Source organism: Staurois parvus, unplaced genomic scaffold, assembly GCF_062004578.1.
Source record: "Staurois parvus isolate SC_StPar_1 unplaced genomic scaffold, SC_StPar_1.0 ptg000091l, whole genome shotgun sequence".
NCBI lineage: Eukaryota > Metazoa > Chordata > Amphibia > Anura > Ranidae > Staurois > Staurois parvus.
Window position 1 is genome coordinate 3,179,977 of NW_028317887.1, and position 14,985 is coordinate 3,194,961.

A 14,985-nucleotide genomic window follows, 5' to 3' on the forward strand; every position below is an offset into this window, starting at 1 on the left:
ATCATTCTCTTACTGGCTGACAGTTTTTGGAATAACGCTCTTTATATCTGATGACAGGATATTTGCTGATCTCCCGTGGCTTTGGATAGGATTACAGTATGCTCATACTGGTAAGCTTGAGATGATACTGAATGCCGTGCTAGATAAGTCCTCACTCTTTTAAGAAAACATATTTTTCCAATAAGAACAATGAAGATTTGGGATGGTTGTGTAAAAAGGGAGGGTTTGTTTATTATAGAATCTGTTACTGGAGGGTGTTTATCAGCCGAAATACGGATGATTAAACCCCAAGACGGAAACAGGGGTTTGACAAGTTAGATTTGCAAGCTGCAATATTTCTTGGCTTCTTTAGTACGAAATTAAAGAGTAGTGGTGCACCTGTCAGATGGGATCAATTAGTAATTATTCTTCAGTGGGTCTGATGAAGCTGTCTGATTGGTTGATTTTGGTTACTGCATTTGTCATGATATTATCACAGTGTCCTACTCAAGAAGCCTCTTAGATGCTTACTTAACCACTTCAAGTCCGGACACTTTCACTCCCTCCTGTCCAGGTCAATTTCAGCTTTCAGTGCTATCACACTTTGAATGACAATTGCGCGGTCATGCAATACTGTACCCATATGCATTTTTTAGCATTTTTTTTTAGACAGATAAAAATTTAGTGGTATTTATTCACCACTGGGATTTTTATTTTTTTGCCATATAAATGAAAAAGTCCAAACATTTTGAAAAAAAAAGTGTTTTTCTTATAAAATTTTGCAAATAAATAATCTTTCTTCATAAATATTGGCCAAAATGTATTCAGCTATCTTTTTAGTAAAGAAAAAAAAATGACCCAAATTAGTTTACAACCAAAAATTATAATTTTTCAAAACTTTTTTTTACATTTTTATTTTATTTTTTTTAGATTATTATTTATGTTTTTTTTGTTATTTTTTAACATACTGTCACCCTAGCAGTACAGTGTCATAGTATAGTGACACTGTACTACTTGTGGGGGTGATGAAGATTTTTTTTTCTTACATAAAGGCTGTAAAAGCAATAAATTCTCCTTCTCTCTGGCTGCATTCCTGCAGCCATTGAGAAATACTGTGCGAGCTCTGATTGGTCACAGCTTGTCACATGGTACAAGGCCGTTGTGAATAGCCTTGTACCATGTGACCTCTGTGATCATTCACAGATTTCACAAGTAGTAAGCAATGTCAGAAGTGACATCTTGCTTACTACTATTCATGTGATCACTGGTTGGCCAATCAGTGATCACATGATCGGGACTTCACACAGAGGTCCCGTAAAGCAATTGGATCGCGGTGCCGCGCACTTCCAGGGAGCATGCACAGGCAGGGAATGCGGGAGGACGTTTATAAACGGCCACCTGCTCCTGTACTGCTCCCGTCCGGCCATTTATGTACATGGGCCGGATGGGAAGTGGTTAAAGTAGTGATAAAGGCTACACTTTTTACCTTAATGCCTTCAAAACATTAAAATAAAAAAAAAACACCCTAGCAGTTGTACTATCCCCCATCTTGACCCAAAAACTTATTTGATGCCCTTGTATCCTCTACTGAGTGCAGGATCAATCAGCGCCACTCCCCAAACTTTCTGGAACCTCAGCAGGCACTGATGGTATTGGAGTGATAGGCTCCTGCTGTCACCAGTTAAACTGCATGGAGAAGGGAGCAAGGGTACTGTGTGTCTGTGGATGCAGACAGCTTGGCTCAAGGAGAGTACACACATGGGTGTATCCTTAGCACACAACTAGCTAAGGAGACACAAGCAGGGAGGAGGGACAATAGTCTTAGGCCTCCTAGGCGACAGGTGGAAAGCGATAGTTTAGAATAAGAGGACTACACACAATAGGTACTATATATGTGGACCTCCTCTTCTGAAATAAAAAAAATAACCTTAGCTGTTAACTTTTGGCAAAAAGTCAAAGTTTGCATACAGTAATAGTGCTGTTCATCAACTTAGGTTGTATATTTTGGGGAAAGAACTAATGTCTCTAAGGCAATTAATGTGGATTAGGAATATTACTCACCTGCCTTATTAGTACAGATTTGTCATGCAGTTTAAGGCAGACACCTAAGAGGGCTTTGTCAGTGTGGCTGAGTAAAGTGTAAAGGATCTCTATGGACCTCAGTCCTATTGAAAATCTTTGTACCTGCAGAGGACATACACATACAATGGGGCTTTGTTGTAGGTTAATGAACCCTATAAGCAGTGGTAAGTTAGGGCCACTATGAGTTGGTTAAATGGAGAGGTGCTGGTTACATCCACAGAGCTACATAGAAAAGCTGCCTGGGTTAGAGCGCAGGATGGCTTTTCCATACACCTCCAGTGAATGGTCATGTGATCTGTGATGTCCAATTACTAGGCTAGGGATTACATGGAGAAGGATTGTAGGATTGTCTGAATATTGGACAATACAGAATTAGCACTAATGCCCATCCTCATTTTATGTATATTCATGTCACTGCAATGCTATTAAAGAACCACACTCAACATGGATATCACTGTTTTCTGAGGACCCTGGCAAGTATAACCACTTGAAAGTTTCTTCTAACTCACAAGGACTTCATTGGTGTTATCTCTGATTTCTTGGTTTTCCATCTGCTGAGGTCCTCTCTCTGTAGAATTTATTTATTTCACAAGTTGAGGAATGCAGTGGGAGGTGCTGGAACACAGTAAGGGTCAAAAGGGCTCTGGCTGGGCCACTCTAGGACATTCACAGAGTTGTCCCTAAGCTACCCGTGTTTTCTTGGCTGTATGCTTAGGATTGTTATCGTGTCCAGTCTGGGGTCCTAAATTCTGTTTTCATTGAGGATATCGCTGTCTTTTGATCCATTCAGTTTTCCCTCAACTGTGACCAGTCTCCCAGTCCCAGTTTCTGAAAAACACCCCGCGGCATGATGCTGCCACCAACATGCTTCACTGTTGGGATGGTATTGGGCAGGTGATGTGTGGTGCCTGGTTTCCTCCAGACATAACATTTAAAATTGAGGCCAAACAGTTCAATCTTGGTTTCATCAGACCAGAGAATCTTGTTCCTCATAGTCTGAGAGTCCTTCAGGTGCTTTTTTGCAAGCTCTAAGTGGGCTATCATGTGTTTTGCACAGAGGAGAGGTTCTGTCTAGCCACTCTGCCATTAAGTCCAGATCGGTGGAGGGCTGCAATTATGGTTGTCCTTCTGGAACTTTGTCCCATCTCCACACAGGATCTCTGGAGCTCAATCAGAGTGATGTATACCCTTGTCACTGTGCAATGCTATTAACAAACCACACCCAGAATGGATATTTCTCTTTTTGAGGATCATGTCAAGTTAAACTACCTGGAAGTTTCTTCTATCTCATAAGAACGTCATTGGTGTTATCTCTGTTTGAATTCCTGGCTCTCCACATCTGCTATGGTCCACGCTGTAGGACTTATTTATTATTTTGTGGAATGCAGTGGGAGGTGCTGGAAGACAGCAAGGTTGCATAAGCAAAAACATCTGCTATAAGATGTTTCATTTTAAAGCTGAACTTCAGGCAAATGGTTTCATACACATATGAAATACATATATGAGAACTGTCTTACCTGCCAAAGGTTTAGTGGTCCTGTCCTTTCAAGATTTACACACCATCATCATCATCACACAGCATAGTCAGCCTGGCGACCTGACTTTTCTCTGCGACAGTTAAGCAGCACAGTTACCTGCTACCAGACTGATTGGACAGTGATGGAGCAGAAGCAATCTGATAAGGTCATCTCTGTGCGCTCTCCTTTTGTCTGCAAATTCCCTGTCTGTACATTGCAGAACACCTCAAGTGCTTTCCCTTCTGATGGTCAGCTGCTGGTCAGAAATCAGGGTGGATCCCGACATTAAATTCGGGGCCCCCGAAGAGTCTGAACTAGCTGAGTGATGTCAGCAGACTGACTTATCCTGCTGTCGGCTGAATATGGGTCACAGGAGTGCAGAACGAAGTGCATTCCTGTGACCTACCGGCAGGGCCTTGGATAAGGGGGTACCACCAGTCCTCCTGTATGGGGCCCATTCCTGCAGGAGGACCCAGGCAGCTGGGTGAATCAGATGTGGGCAGGGTGAACGGGGCAATTACTAGAACCAATCCCCTGTATGGCTCTCCCTGCAGCAGCTGAAAGCTGGGTTTTTCTACTGGCTGGCTTTCAGCTGCTGCAGAGAGAAACACACAGGGGATCTGTTCCAGTAATTTTGATATGAAGTGAAAAAATGCTGCACTACATGAAACAATGGCACAATCCATTATATAACCAAAAAGAAAGTGAAAAAAATAAAAAAATATATATAATAGAAGAAAAAATAGATAAAATATTAATATTGAAATAATAAAAAAAAAAATATATATATATATAACAAAAATTACAGAATAGAATATTTTTAAGTATGAATCAAACAAAAGTAATTAAAAAAATCAAGTTCAATCAATAAAGTGTTCATTCAGTGAACCATCCTTTGGATAATGAAAAACATGTGCATCTGTCATCAATTCCCGTACAAAGACATCATCCACCACATATCTGCTCACCTCACGCAGTGTGACCTCACATTATACAATGTTATGATCTAACTGCACTTTTGGTCTTTTAATTGTAATTTTTTATTTTCATTTCACCATAGTTAGTACTTGAGTTATTCATCTTATTTCAGTTCCAGTAATTTACCAGCCCCTTTCATTCCTGAATGAACACAATGAGTGATCCGTACAGATCACTCACTGTATTCATTCATAACTTAAGCATAGTAAACTGTGTGTTGTCTTTTTTGTGGGGATGGGGGTACCTTGTTAGGATGGCTGTATGGGGCCCTGTGGTTTGGGGGGGGGCCCTGTCAGGTTGGCTGTAAGGGGCCCTGTGGTTTCTAACAGCAGTCCTGCCTACCGGGAAGTATAGCCAAAGGAGCTTTGGCCCTATTTCTCCTTTAATTTTTAATAGACATATACCTTCATTTATTGGTGTTTTATTATCTTCCTGGTGTTTAGCTGTAAAGAAAATTCATTGCCTACAGATGCATTTAGCAGAAGATGTTTGATTATAGTAGTTAAAATTCTGGCATTCATCTACCTGATAAATTAAAATGATGGAGAACACTTCTGCAGGCGAACATTCTAGCTATGTTTTGTCGAGTTATAAATATTACAGGCAGGCTTATCTTTTTTAAATACACTTTATACTGCAGTTGTGGAATATTTGCATTGTGAAGGTAAACTCAAACAATCTTGTTTTAAAGCACTTGCAATGAATTGTCTTACAAACATTCCCTTCACCTTTTGCTGTAAGGACGGTGCTCTGTTTGTGTAACCTTTAAAAGCAATTGTTGTCGGGTGCAGGCGCTGGAGAGCGGGGCTTGGGTGGATTTCAGTTGATGATGTAAGACAAGAGCTCAGCTGGATAAGCAGTTAGAAGGTTGTGCATGCTTTATAGGCAGAGGAAATAGAAAATAAATACGCCTTGTTTTTTTCACCCTATTGTTTTCAGTCTTTGAATGCCCTGGATGTGGAGTTAGGCTCCATGTACACGGGACGTGATAGACACTGACTGCTGGAAAATGTAGGTTTTCTGTTTAGCTTTCTGTTTAGCGTTTGCATATCGCGTTTATGTGCGTTTGCGTTTAGAAGCATTTTTTTAAGATAACATCAGGAGACCTTGCAAAATGCCCAAAATGCACTGAAAAATAGTAAAAAATTAACTATTTCAGACATTTTGAGAAAAATAGAGAGCAGAAGCAGAGAGAGCAGTATGTGTTGAGATTACCTGTCTTTTCTGGTTGTATTCACTATGGATCCCATCATGAGCATAATGCAGCACGTTCTACCATTTTTTCCTTCACGCAAAACCTGCAACTGACTGCCCTGGTGTACTAGGTCCATTTGAATACATGGAAAACGCTTTGCATGCATTTCTGATGATGAAAAAGGTTCTGGACAGCATTTGGATATGGAACAGTTAAAAAACACTTCTAAACACAAATGCTTATAACTGTGGTTAACCGCATTTACACGTGTTTAGAAGCGTTTGGCGTTTGGAACGCTGATAAAATCTACTCCTGAACGCAAGTTTGGTGCATTCAAAAAAACAACTGTAAACTCAACCGCCTGTAAACGACATAGTGTACATGGACACATAGGAAAACAGTAGGGAGAGTTCAGCGGCTGCTGAAAAAAATGCAGAAAAGCTCCTAAACATGAGTTTATCAGCTGCAGTGTACATGAGCCCTTAGTGTTGCTTCGATCTTCTACACGGCCTTTTCTGTAATAGCTGTCTTATACCAATAAATGTATTTTTATATAATATTTACCATGAAATATATATACCTGTGTCCTTAAGGGCATATGCACACTTCTCCAGTAACACACACACAGGAGGAGATTTACTAAAACTGGTTCACACAGAATCTGGTGCAGCTGTGTATGACAGCCAATCGGCTTCTAACTTTAGCTTGTTCAATTAAGCACTGATAATAAAACCTGGAAGCTGATTGGTTTCTATGCAGAGCTGTAGAAAATTTTGCACTCCTCGGTTGTATTACAGAATCTCAACTCAGTTAGCCTGGGTTCACATTTATGCGGTGCGATATATCGCATGTGATTCGCACAGGAACCACACCTTTTTCCTGTACAAATCACATGCAATTTGTGTGCGGTGCAATTGGAGCCACGCATTTTGTATGGCTCTAATCACACCGCACCGGCACCAAAAACATGCAGGACCCTTTTTTGGGTCCACACTAGATTCAGATTGCATGGGTATTCAATTTCAGCATTTCAAATATACGTCAATATATTTGGGAAGAATATTTTTAAATATATTTCAGATATATGTTTCTTCCATATGGGTGTGGTTCTCATTTCATGCTTGTTTGTAGACAAATATATAAAACATACCTCAACACTGCAAAAACAGAAATTGCAAATTGTTGTACCTACACTGCAGACAAATTCTGCCCCAATGAGCCAAACCTCCCCCTGTTTAGAATAAACATTTCCTGTCTCCAGTAAGCTTCACTCAAAGATCTATGAATTAGTTCTGCTCCACATGGAATGGTCCTATTTTTCTCGAAGCATGTGGTGGTCCATAGTGTTGATGGAACACAACCAATTTTTATTTTAATCTTTCAATAATCTATAATTATATTGCTATTATTTGAGAAATACATAAAAAAAACACATATTAAAAAGATCATTTTAAAAACGATATTGGTCGTTTACATGTATTCATGTTTTATGCGCATTGGGGACAAAATATAACATATAATAGCTGAGTTGTATATGGGGTTATAGTGTGAGAGCATTTAATAGTATAATGTGAGATGGGAGAATATAATGCTACTATTGGCTATTTGTTTGTTTTTAATATCGTGGTGTTGGGAGCAGGGGCAGATTGACAACTCATGGGGCCCCCAGGCAATAGAGGATCATGGGGCCCCTGTGTCCTTGCCAAAACTCAAAAAAGCCTATGAAAAAGGTACCAGGGTATCTCATGGGGCCCCCTACTGACCCCGGGCCCTCGGGCAGTGCCCGAGTTTCCAAATGGTCAGTCCGCCCCTGGTTGGGAGATTGTTTGATCGCAGAAAATATTATTAATGTGCCAGGAAATATTACGGTATTACGGTGTCAGTAGATACTCTTATGATGCCAGGAGATTTATTTTTTTTGTCAAATTCTTTATTTATGACAACGGAACAGCAGTTGGCAAGTGACATGTATCAATACAGTCATAAAAAAATACAGAAGAAATAGTAGAATAGTAAAAGTACAGGAAAAATATGTTCCCGAATCAGAAATGTGACCCAGTACGCACAAAGGGACCAAAACTCAGCTGTCCGTTGTAGTTATTCATATATAGAAAAGGTAAAGAAGGTAGGGGAAAAAAAAGCCGAGAAGAACATGAGTAAGAAATAAGACACAGCAGAGAGAAAGGGAAGAAAGAGAGCAGGAGAGAAAAAAAAGGGGGGGGGGAGCTATGTGAATGCCAGGTAGAAGCAAATTATTCCTTTCCCATCTTTAGGAGAGACTTCCCCTCCTCCGAGTAGACAAACAAGTTCCAAAGAGTCCAAGTTTTAGAATATACATCACATTTATGTTGATGCATAAGCATCAAGTCTTCCATATGGTTCATTTCCTCTTAGATTGTAAGCTCCAAGGAGCAGGGCCCTCCTATCCCTCTTGTATTGAACTGTGTTGTTGCTGTATTGTCTCCCGTTATATTGTAAAGTGCTGAGCAAACTGTTGGCGCTATATAAATCCTGTATAATAATAATACTTTACGTAACCAGAGCCCCAGCGATGGAGGTTGCGTCTTCCTCCAACATAAGGAGATACAAGGTTAGGCCGCATTCAGGAGGTGACGCACAACCGATCGCTTGTAAGCTCTGGGTGACATATCGGTGACAGGAGATGCTCTTAGTGGCTCTATATATTTGGGATATACTACTGTATTGTTAGGAGATATCACAATGTTGTTGGTGCAACTGTTATGGTGCAGGACGATTTTGATTGCGGCAAGAGATAAAAGGGTCATTTTGTTGGGTCTCATTATGGAGCTAAGGGGCGCTATAGTTGTGCTGTAGAATACTCTAACGATGCTCTTGGTGTGGCGGAACCAAGTTAAACCGCGTTCTGACCCTGCCCATTAGTTGCCACTAGTTGCCTTGCCCAGCAACAAGTAAAAACCAAAAAAAGCAAAATGCATCAAAAACGCATAAAAAAAAGGGTCAACCTTAGGCTAGGTTCACACCTATGCAGTTTGCATTCGATCCGTTTCTGCAGTGCGTTTTTGCAGTGCATTTTTTTACGTGTTTTTGATGCATTTTGCTTCTTTTGGTTTTTACTTGTTGCTGGGCAGATTAAAACGCAGAACGCATCAAAAATGCACTACGTGCTTTTCTATCTTAGATTGTATGCCCCTTGAGGGTTAGGGACTGATGTGAATGTACAATATATATGTAAAGCGCTGCGTAAATTGACGGCGTTATATAAGTACCTGAAATTAAATTAATTCTACAGCGTCTTCATTGAAGTCTATAGAACCAAAAACGCAATGTTTTGCATTTAAAAAAGTCCCTGACCCTTTCCAAAAAACACACGGGTGAAAATGCGGAAATGTGAACCTGTCCCATAGGAAATCGTGTTAAATGGACTGCGTTTCAGCAGAAAACGCATAGGTGTGAACCTAGACTTAGCGCACTACCATTTCACCCCAAGGGTTGTGTCCAAAGATGCCCCAGGTCTTTTAAGGCCTAGCGATGCCCCTTTGATTGATTCAGAGTGCAGTCCTTCCATTTACCAGGATAAGTACTGCTGTGCAGGAATTACAGGAGACTGATAGTAGAATACAATCGGGTGTGTATGTTAGTTTTATGTAATGTCTATTTATTAATTTATGTATTTATTCTAAATACATCTGCATGGAGTGCAATTCTAAAGTGATTCTAAAGGTTTTTAAAAAAAAAAAAAAAAAAAAAACCAAACATGTTATACTTACCTGCTTTGTGCAATGGTTTTGCTCAGAGCAGCCCAATCTTCTTCTTTTTGGGTTTCCTCCCAGTGATCCTGGCTCCTCCCCCTGTTGAGTGTCCCAAATAGCAAGCCTCTTGTTATGGGGACACTCGAGCAGGCTCACTCCCGAGCTGTGCTCCTGTGAATGGACATTGTCTATTCATACACAAAGCGCTGCTTGGCCCCGCCCCTGCTTGCTCCTCATTGGCTCACTGGCTGTGATTGACAGCAGCAGGAGCCAGTGGGTCCTGCTGAGTGCCCCCAATAGCAAGCCTCTTGTTATGGGGACACTCGACCAGGCTCACTCTCAAGCTGCGCTTCTGTAAAAGGACATTGTTCATTCATACACAAAGCGCTGCTCGGTCTTCATTGGCTCACTGGCTGTGATTAACAGCAGCAGGAGCCAGTGGGTCCTGCTGAGTGCCTCAAATAGCAAGCCTCTTGTTATGGGGGCACTCGAGCAGGCTCACTCCCGAGCTGTGCTCCTGTGAATAGATATTGTCCATTCATACTCAAAGCACTGCTCAGCCCGCTCCTGCTCTCTTCTCATTGGCTCACTGGCTGTGATTGACAGCAGCAGGAGCCAGTGGGTCCTGCTGAGCGCCCCCAATAGCAAGTCTCTTGTTATGGGGACACTTGAGCAGGCTCACTCCCGAGCTGTGCTCCTGTGAATGGACATTGTCAATTCATACACAAAGCACTGCTCGGTCTTCATTTACTCACTGGCTGTGATTGACAGCAGCAGGAGCCAGTGGGTCCTGCTGAGTGCCCCCAATAGCAAGCCTCTTGTTATGGGGACACTCAACTAGGCTCATTCTCAAGCTGAGCTCCTGTGAATGGACATTGTCCATTGAGATGGAATATGTGGATTGAGATGTGGCTCAGGTAAGTATAAGGGGGGCTGAGGAGAGAGCCGCACCCATTCTATGCATGAAGGTAAAAAACCTTCTGCCTTTGCAACCACTTCAACAGTGTAGCTTTAAATGGCGGCAACTGCTCCATCTGTACCAAATCAGAAGTATCTTGTAACTTCAAAGATGTTTACAACTTGTTTTTGTAATTTGTAGGGGGAGATCGGGAGCGAATGACTGCAAATCATGAAACATACCTTCTTATGGCCAGTACGCAGAATGACATGGAAGACTGGGTGAAGTCTATTCGCAGAGTCATATGGGCACCATTTGGTGGAGGTAAGATTAAGACACCACTATGGAAAGAATTAGTTTAATGACAGTTTTTGGAACAGATAATTATGCAGCGTATCTTTCCTGTTCTGTGTAAATTTTCATTTATAAAAGGATAATAAACTTTTACTAGTTCTGGTGCAAATACAAATATGGCTTTGAAGATGAGCCAGTTTTTCTAAAAGATAGAATACCAGTAGGTTACACAATACATCATTTTTCTGTCTTGGGAGGGAATGGCTATTACTTGCAGTCAAAATTACAAATGAAACTGAAGGGAACACCTTTAATGACTAATTGCGGTAGAAATCATAACAAGCCTTCAAGACACAAGCCCCTTTTGTCAGGCAGATTACAAGTAAGCTGTAGAAGAAATGTCAGTTTTTAAGCATGCAACCCTTTTGAAGTGCAAACGAGGAAGAATAGGTGGGGGACATGTGAAACTAGGCAGTAATATATAAACAAATGTGAGGAGGCTTAATACCTGGGCCATATGTAGCCTGCCCGATGTGGGGGGGCAGTAAAAAATGTCAGGGGGGCAGAGGATCAGAGGTCAACAGGGGAGAGGACAGGGGTCACTGCTGGCAGGGCAAAAGACAGGGGCACAGCTCCTTCTCCCACACAATGCACAGGGCAGTATTGTAGCAGATTAGAGTAGTATAATGGCAATATAGAGGCAGGTTAAGGTTGGCTTTGGGGGGTGCACAACTAAAATCTGGGGGGGCCTAGCCCACCCCAGCACCCCCCTTGCTTAATACATAGGCATGACATTTGTGATTGTTCAGCTTCAAACAACCAGTCAGGCTGCAAAGAGTTAGCAAGAGTAAGTCTAGGTTCACACGTATGCAGGTTGCGTTTGAGATGTTTCTGCACTGCATTTTGCGGTGTGTTTTTTTGTCGCATTTTGCGTTTCTTTTCCTTTTCATTTTTCTTGTTGTTAGGCTGGCATTTTAGCATGCCTGGAATGGACAGGTACAGCATCCAGTCTGCAATCCGTCAGTCTATGGCAGGTTGCAGCTCAATGGGGCTGAATGCTATACCAAGTGGCAATTGTGTGTCCGGCCCAATGAATTCAGGGACATTCCAGGCATTTTGTGCACTCGCCCTTCGGAGGATTTACCCCCCTTCCTGACCAGGTTATTTTTTGCGAGACGGTGCTGCATTACTTTAACTGACAATCGCACAGTCATGCAACGCTGTATATAAATGAAATTGATGTCCTTTTTTCCCCAGAAATAGAGCTTTCTTTCGGTGGTATATGATCGCTTTTGCGTTTTATTTTTTGCGCTATAAACAAAAAAAGATCGACAACTTTGAAAAAAAAAACGTTATAAACAAATATAAACTGCCAATTTTGAAAAAGAAACAATATTTTTGACTTTTTGCTATTAAACATGTCCAATGAAAAAATTTTAAAAATCAACTTTCGTCATAAATTTAGGCCAAAATGTATTCTGCTACATGTATTTGCTAAAAAAGAAGTAATTATGCCCCATCATTGGTGTCAGTGGGAGGTAAAGTGTCCCATCATTGGTGTTAGTGGGAGTAATAGTGCCCCATCATTAGTGTTAGTGTGGGAGTATTAGTGTCCCATCTTTGGTGTCACTGACACCAATGAGGGGGCACTTTTCCTCCCACTGAAACCAATGAGGAGGCACTTTTCCTCCCACGGACACCAATGATGGGACACTATTCCTCCCACTGACACCAATGATGGGGCACTTTACCTCCCACTGACACCAATGATGGGGAACTATTCCTTCCACTGACACCAATGATGGGACATTATTCCTCCCACTGACACCAATGATGGGGCACTTTTCTTCCCACGGACACCAATGATAGGACTCTATTCCTCCCACTGACACCAATGATGGGGCACTTTACCTCCCACTGACACCAATGATGGGGAACTATTCCTTCCACTGACACCAATGATGGGGGAACTATTCCTCCCACTGACACCAATGATGGGACACTATTCCTCCCACTGACACCAATCAGGGGGCACTTTTCCTCGCACTGACACCAATAACGGGGGAACTATTCCTCCCACTGACACCAATGATGGGACACCATTCCTCCCACTGACACTAATGATAGGGCACCATTCCTACCACTGACACCAATGATGAGGCACTATTCCTCCCACTGACACCAATGCTGGGGCACTATTCCTTCCACTGAAACCAATGATAAGGCACTATTCCTTCCCCTGACACCAATGCTGGGGCACCATTCCTCCCACTGACACCAATGATGAGGCACTATTCCTCCCCCTGACACCAATGATGGGGCACTATTCCTCCCATTGACACCAATGATGGGACACTATTCCTTCCACTGACACCAATGATGGGGCACTATTCCTCCCCCTGACACCAATGATGGGGCACTATTACTCCCACTGACACCAATGATGAGGCACTATTCCTCCCCCTGACACCAATGATGGGGCACTATTCCTCCCATTGACACTAATGATGGGACACTATTCCTTCCACTGACACCAATGATGGGGCACTATTCCTCCCCCTGACACCAATGATGGGGCACTATTACTCCCACTGACACCAATGATGGGGCACTTTTCTTCCCACGGACACCAATGATGGGACTCTATTCCTCCCACTGCCCCCAATGAGGGGGCACTTTTCCTCCCACTGACACCAATGAGGGGGCACTTTTCCTCCCACTGACACCAATAACGGGGGGAACTATTCCTCCCATTGACACCAATGATGGGACACTATTCCACCCTCTGACATTTATGATAGGGCACCATTCCTCCCACTGACACCAATGATAGGGCACTATTCCTCCCCCTGACACCAATGATGGGGCACTATTCCTCCCCCTGACACCAATGATGGGGCACTATTCCTCCCCCTGACACCAATGATGAGGCACTATTCCTCCCCCTGACACCAATGATGGGGCACTATTCCTCCCCCTGACACCAATGATGAGGCACTATTCCTCCCACTGACACTAATGATAGGGCACTATTCCTCCCACTGACACCAATGATGGGGCACTATTCCTCCCACTGACACCAATGATGGGGCACTATTCCCGCCACTAATGCCAATGATAGGGCACTATTCCTTCCACTGATACCAATGATGGGGCACTATTCCTCCCACTGATACCAATGATGGGGCACTATTCCTCCCACTGATACCAATGATGAGGCACTATTCCTCCCCCTGACACCAATGATGGGGCACTATTCCTCCCATTGACACTAATGATGGGACACTATTCCTTCCACTGACACCAATGATGGGGCACTATTCCTCCCCCTGACACCAATGATGGGGCACTATTACTCCCACTGACACCAATGATGGGGCACTTTTCTTCCCACGGACACCAATGATGGGACTCTATTCCTCCCACTGCCCCCAATGAGGGGGCACTTTTCCTCCCACTGACACCAATGAGGGGGCACTTTTCCTCCCACTGACACCAATAACGGGGGGAACTATTCCTCCCATTGACACCAATGATGGGACACTATTCCACCCTCTGACATTTATGATAGGGCACCATTCCTCCCACTGACACCAATGATAGGGCACTATTCCTCCCCCTGACACCAATGATGGGGCACTATTCCTCCCCCTGACACCAATGATGGGGCACTATTCCTCCCCCTGACACCAATGATGAGGCACTATTCCTCCCCCTGACACCAATGATGAGGCACTATTCCTCCCCCTGACACCAATGATGAGGCACTATTCCTCCCCCTGACACCAATGATGGGGCACTATTCCTCCCCCTGACACCAATGATGAGGCACTATTCCTCCCACTGACACTAATGATAGGGCACTATTCCTCCCACTGACACCAATGATAGGGCACTATTCCTTCCACTGATACCAATGATGGGGCACTATTCCTCCCACTGATACCAATGATGGGGCACTATTCCTCCCACTGACACCAATGATGGAGCAATATTCCTCCCACTGACATTAATGATGGAGCACTATTCCTCCCACACTGACACTAATGATGGGGCAGCATTGTTGGTATCAGTGGGAAGAATAGTGTCCCATCATTGGTGTCAGTGGGAGGAATAGCACCCCACCGTTGTAGTCATTGGGAGGACTAGCATCCCCTTTTTGTCACCGACGGAGCTCTAATAGGAAGAGGTGGAGCCTAAAGAGGAAGGATGGAGATTAAAGATGAATGGGTGGGTCTTAAACATGAAGGGGTGGGGCAAATTTAAATGTGGGGGGTTGCCCGATTTCAGTCTTGCCTAGGGCAGCACAAA

General features: G+C 43.1%; 1 protein-coding gene across 6 annotated transcripts in view; it reads left to right on the top strand.

The window, feature by feature from the left end:
* ARHGAP24 (Rho GTPase activating protein 24) overlaps positions 1-14,985 on the top strand; it is a 1,010,562-nt gene that overhangs the window by 896,426 nt on the left and 99,151 nt on the right. For 5 of the 6 annotated variants that reach the window (XM_089670543.1, XM_089670544.1, XM_089670542.1 and 2 more), the window contains one exon: positions 10,582-10,704. In XM_089670543.1, coding sequence (XP_089526669.1) covers positions 10,582-10,704 — 123 coding nt within the window. Of the gene's footprint in view, positions 1-91; positions 111-10,581; positions 10,705-14,985 lie in introns of those variants that run through there. The other variant, XM_089670548.1, reaches the window with a different exon arrangement.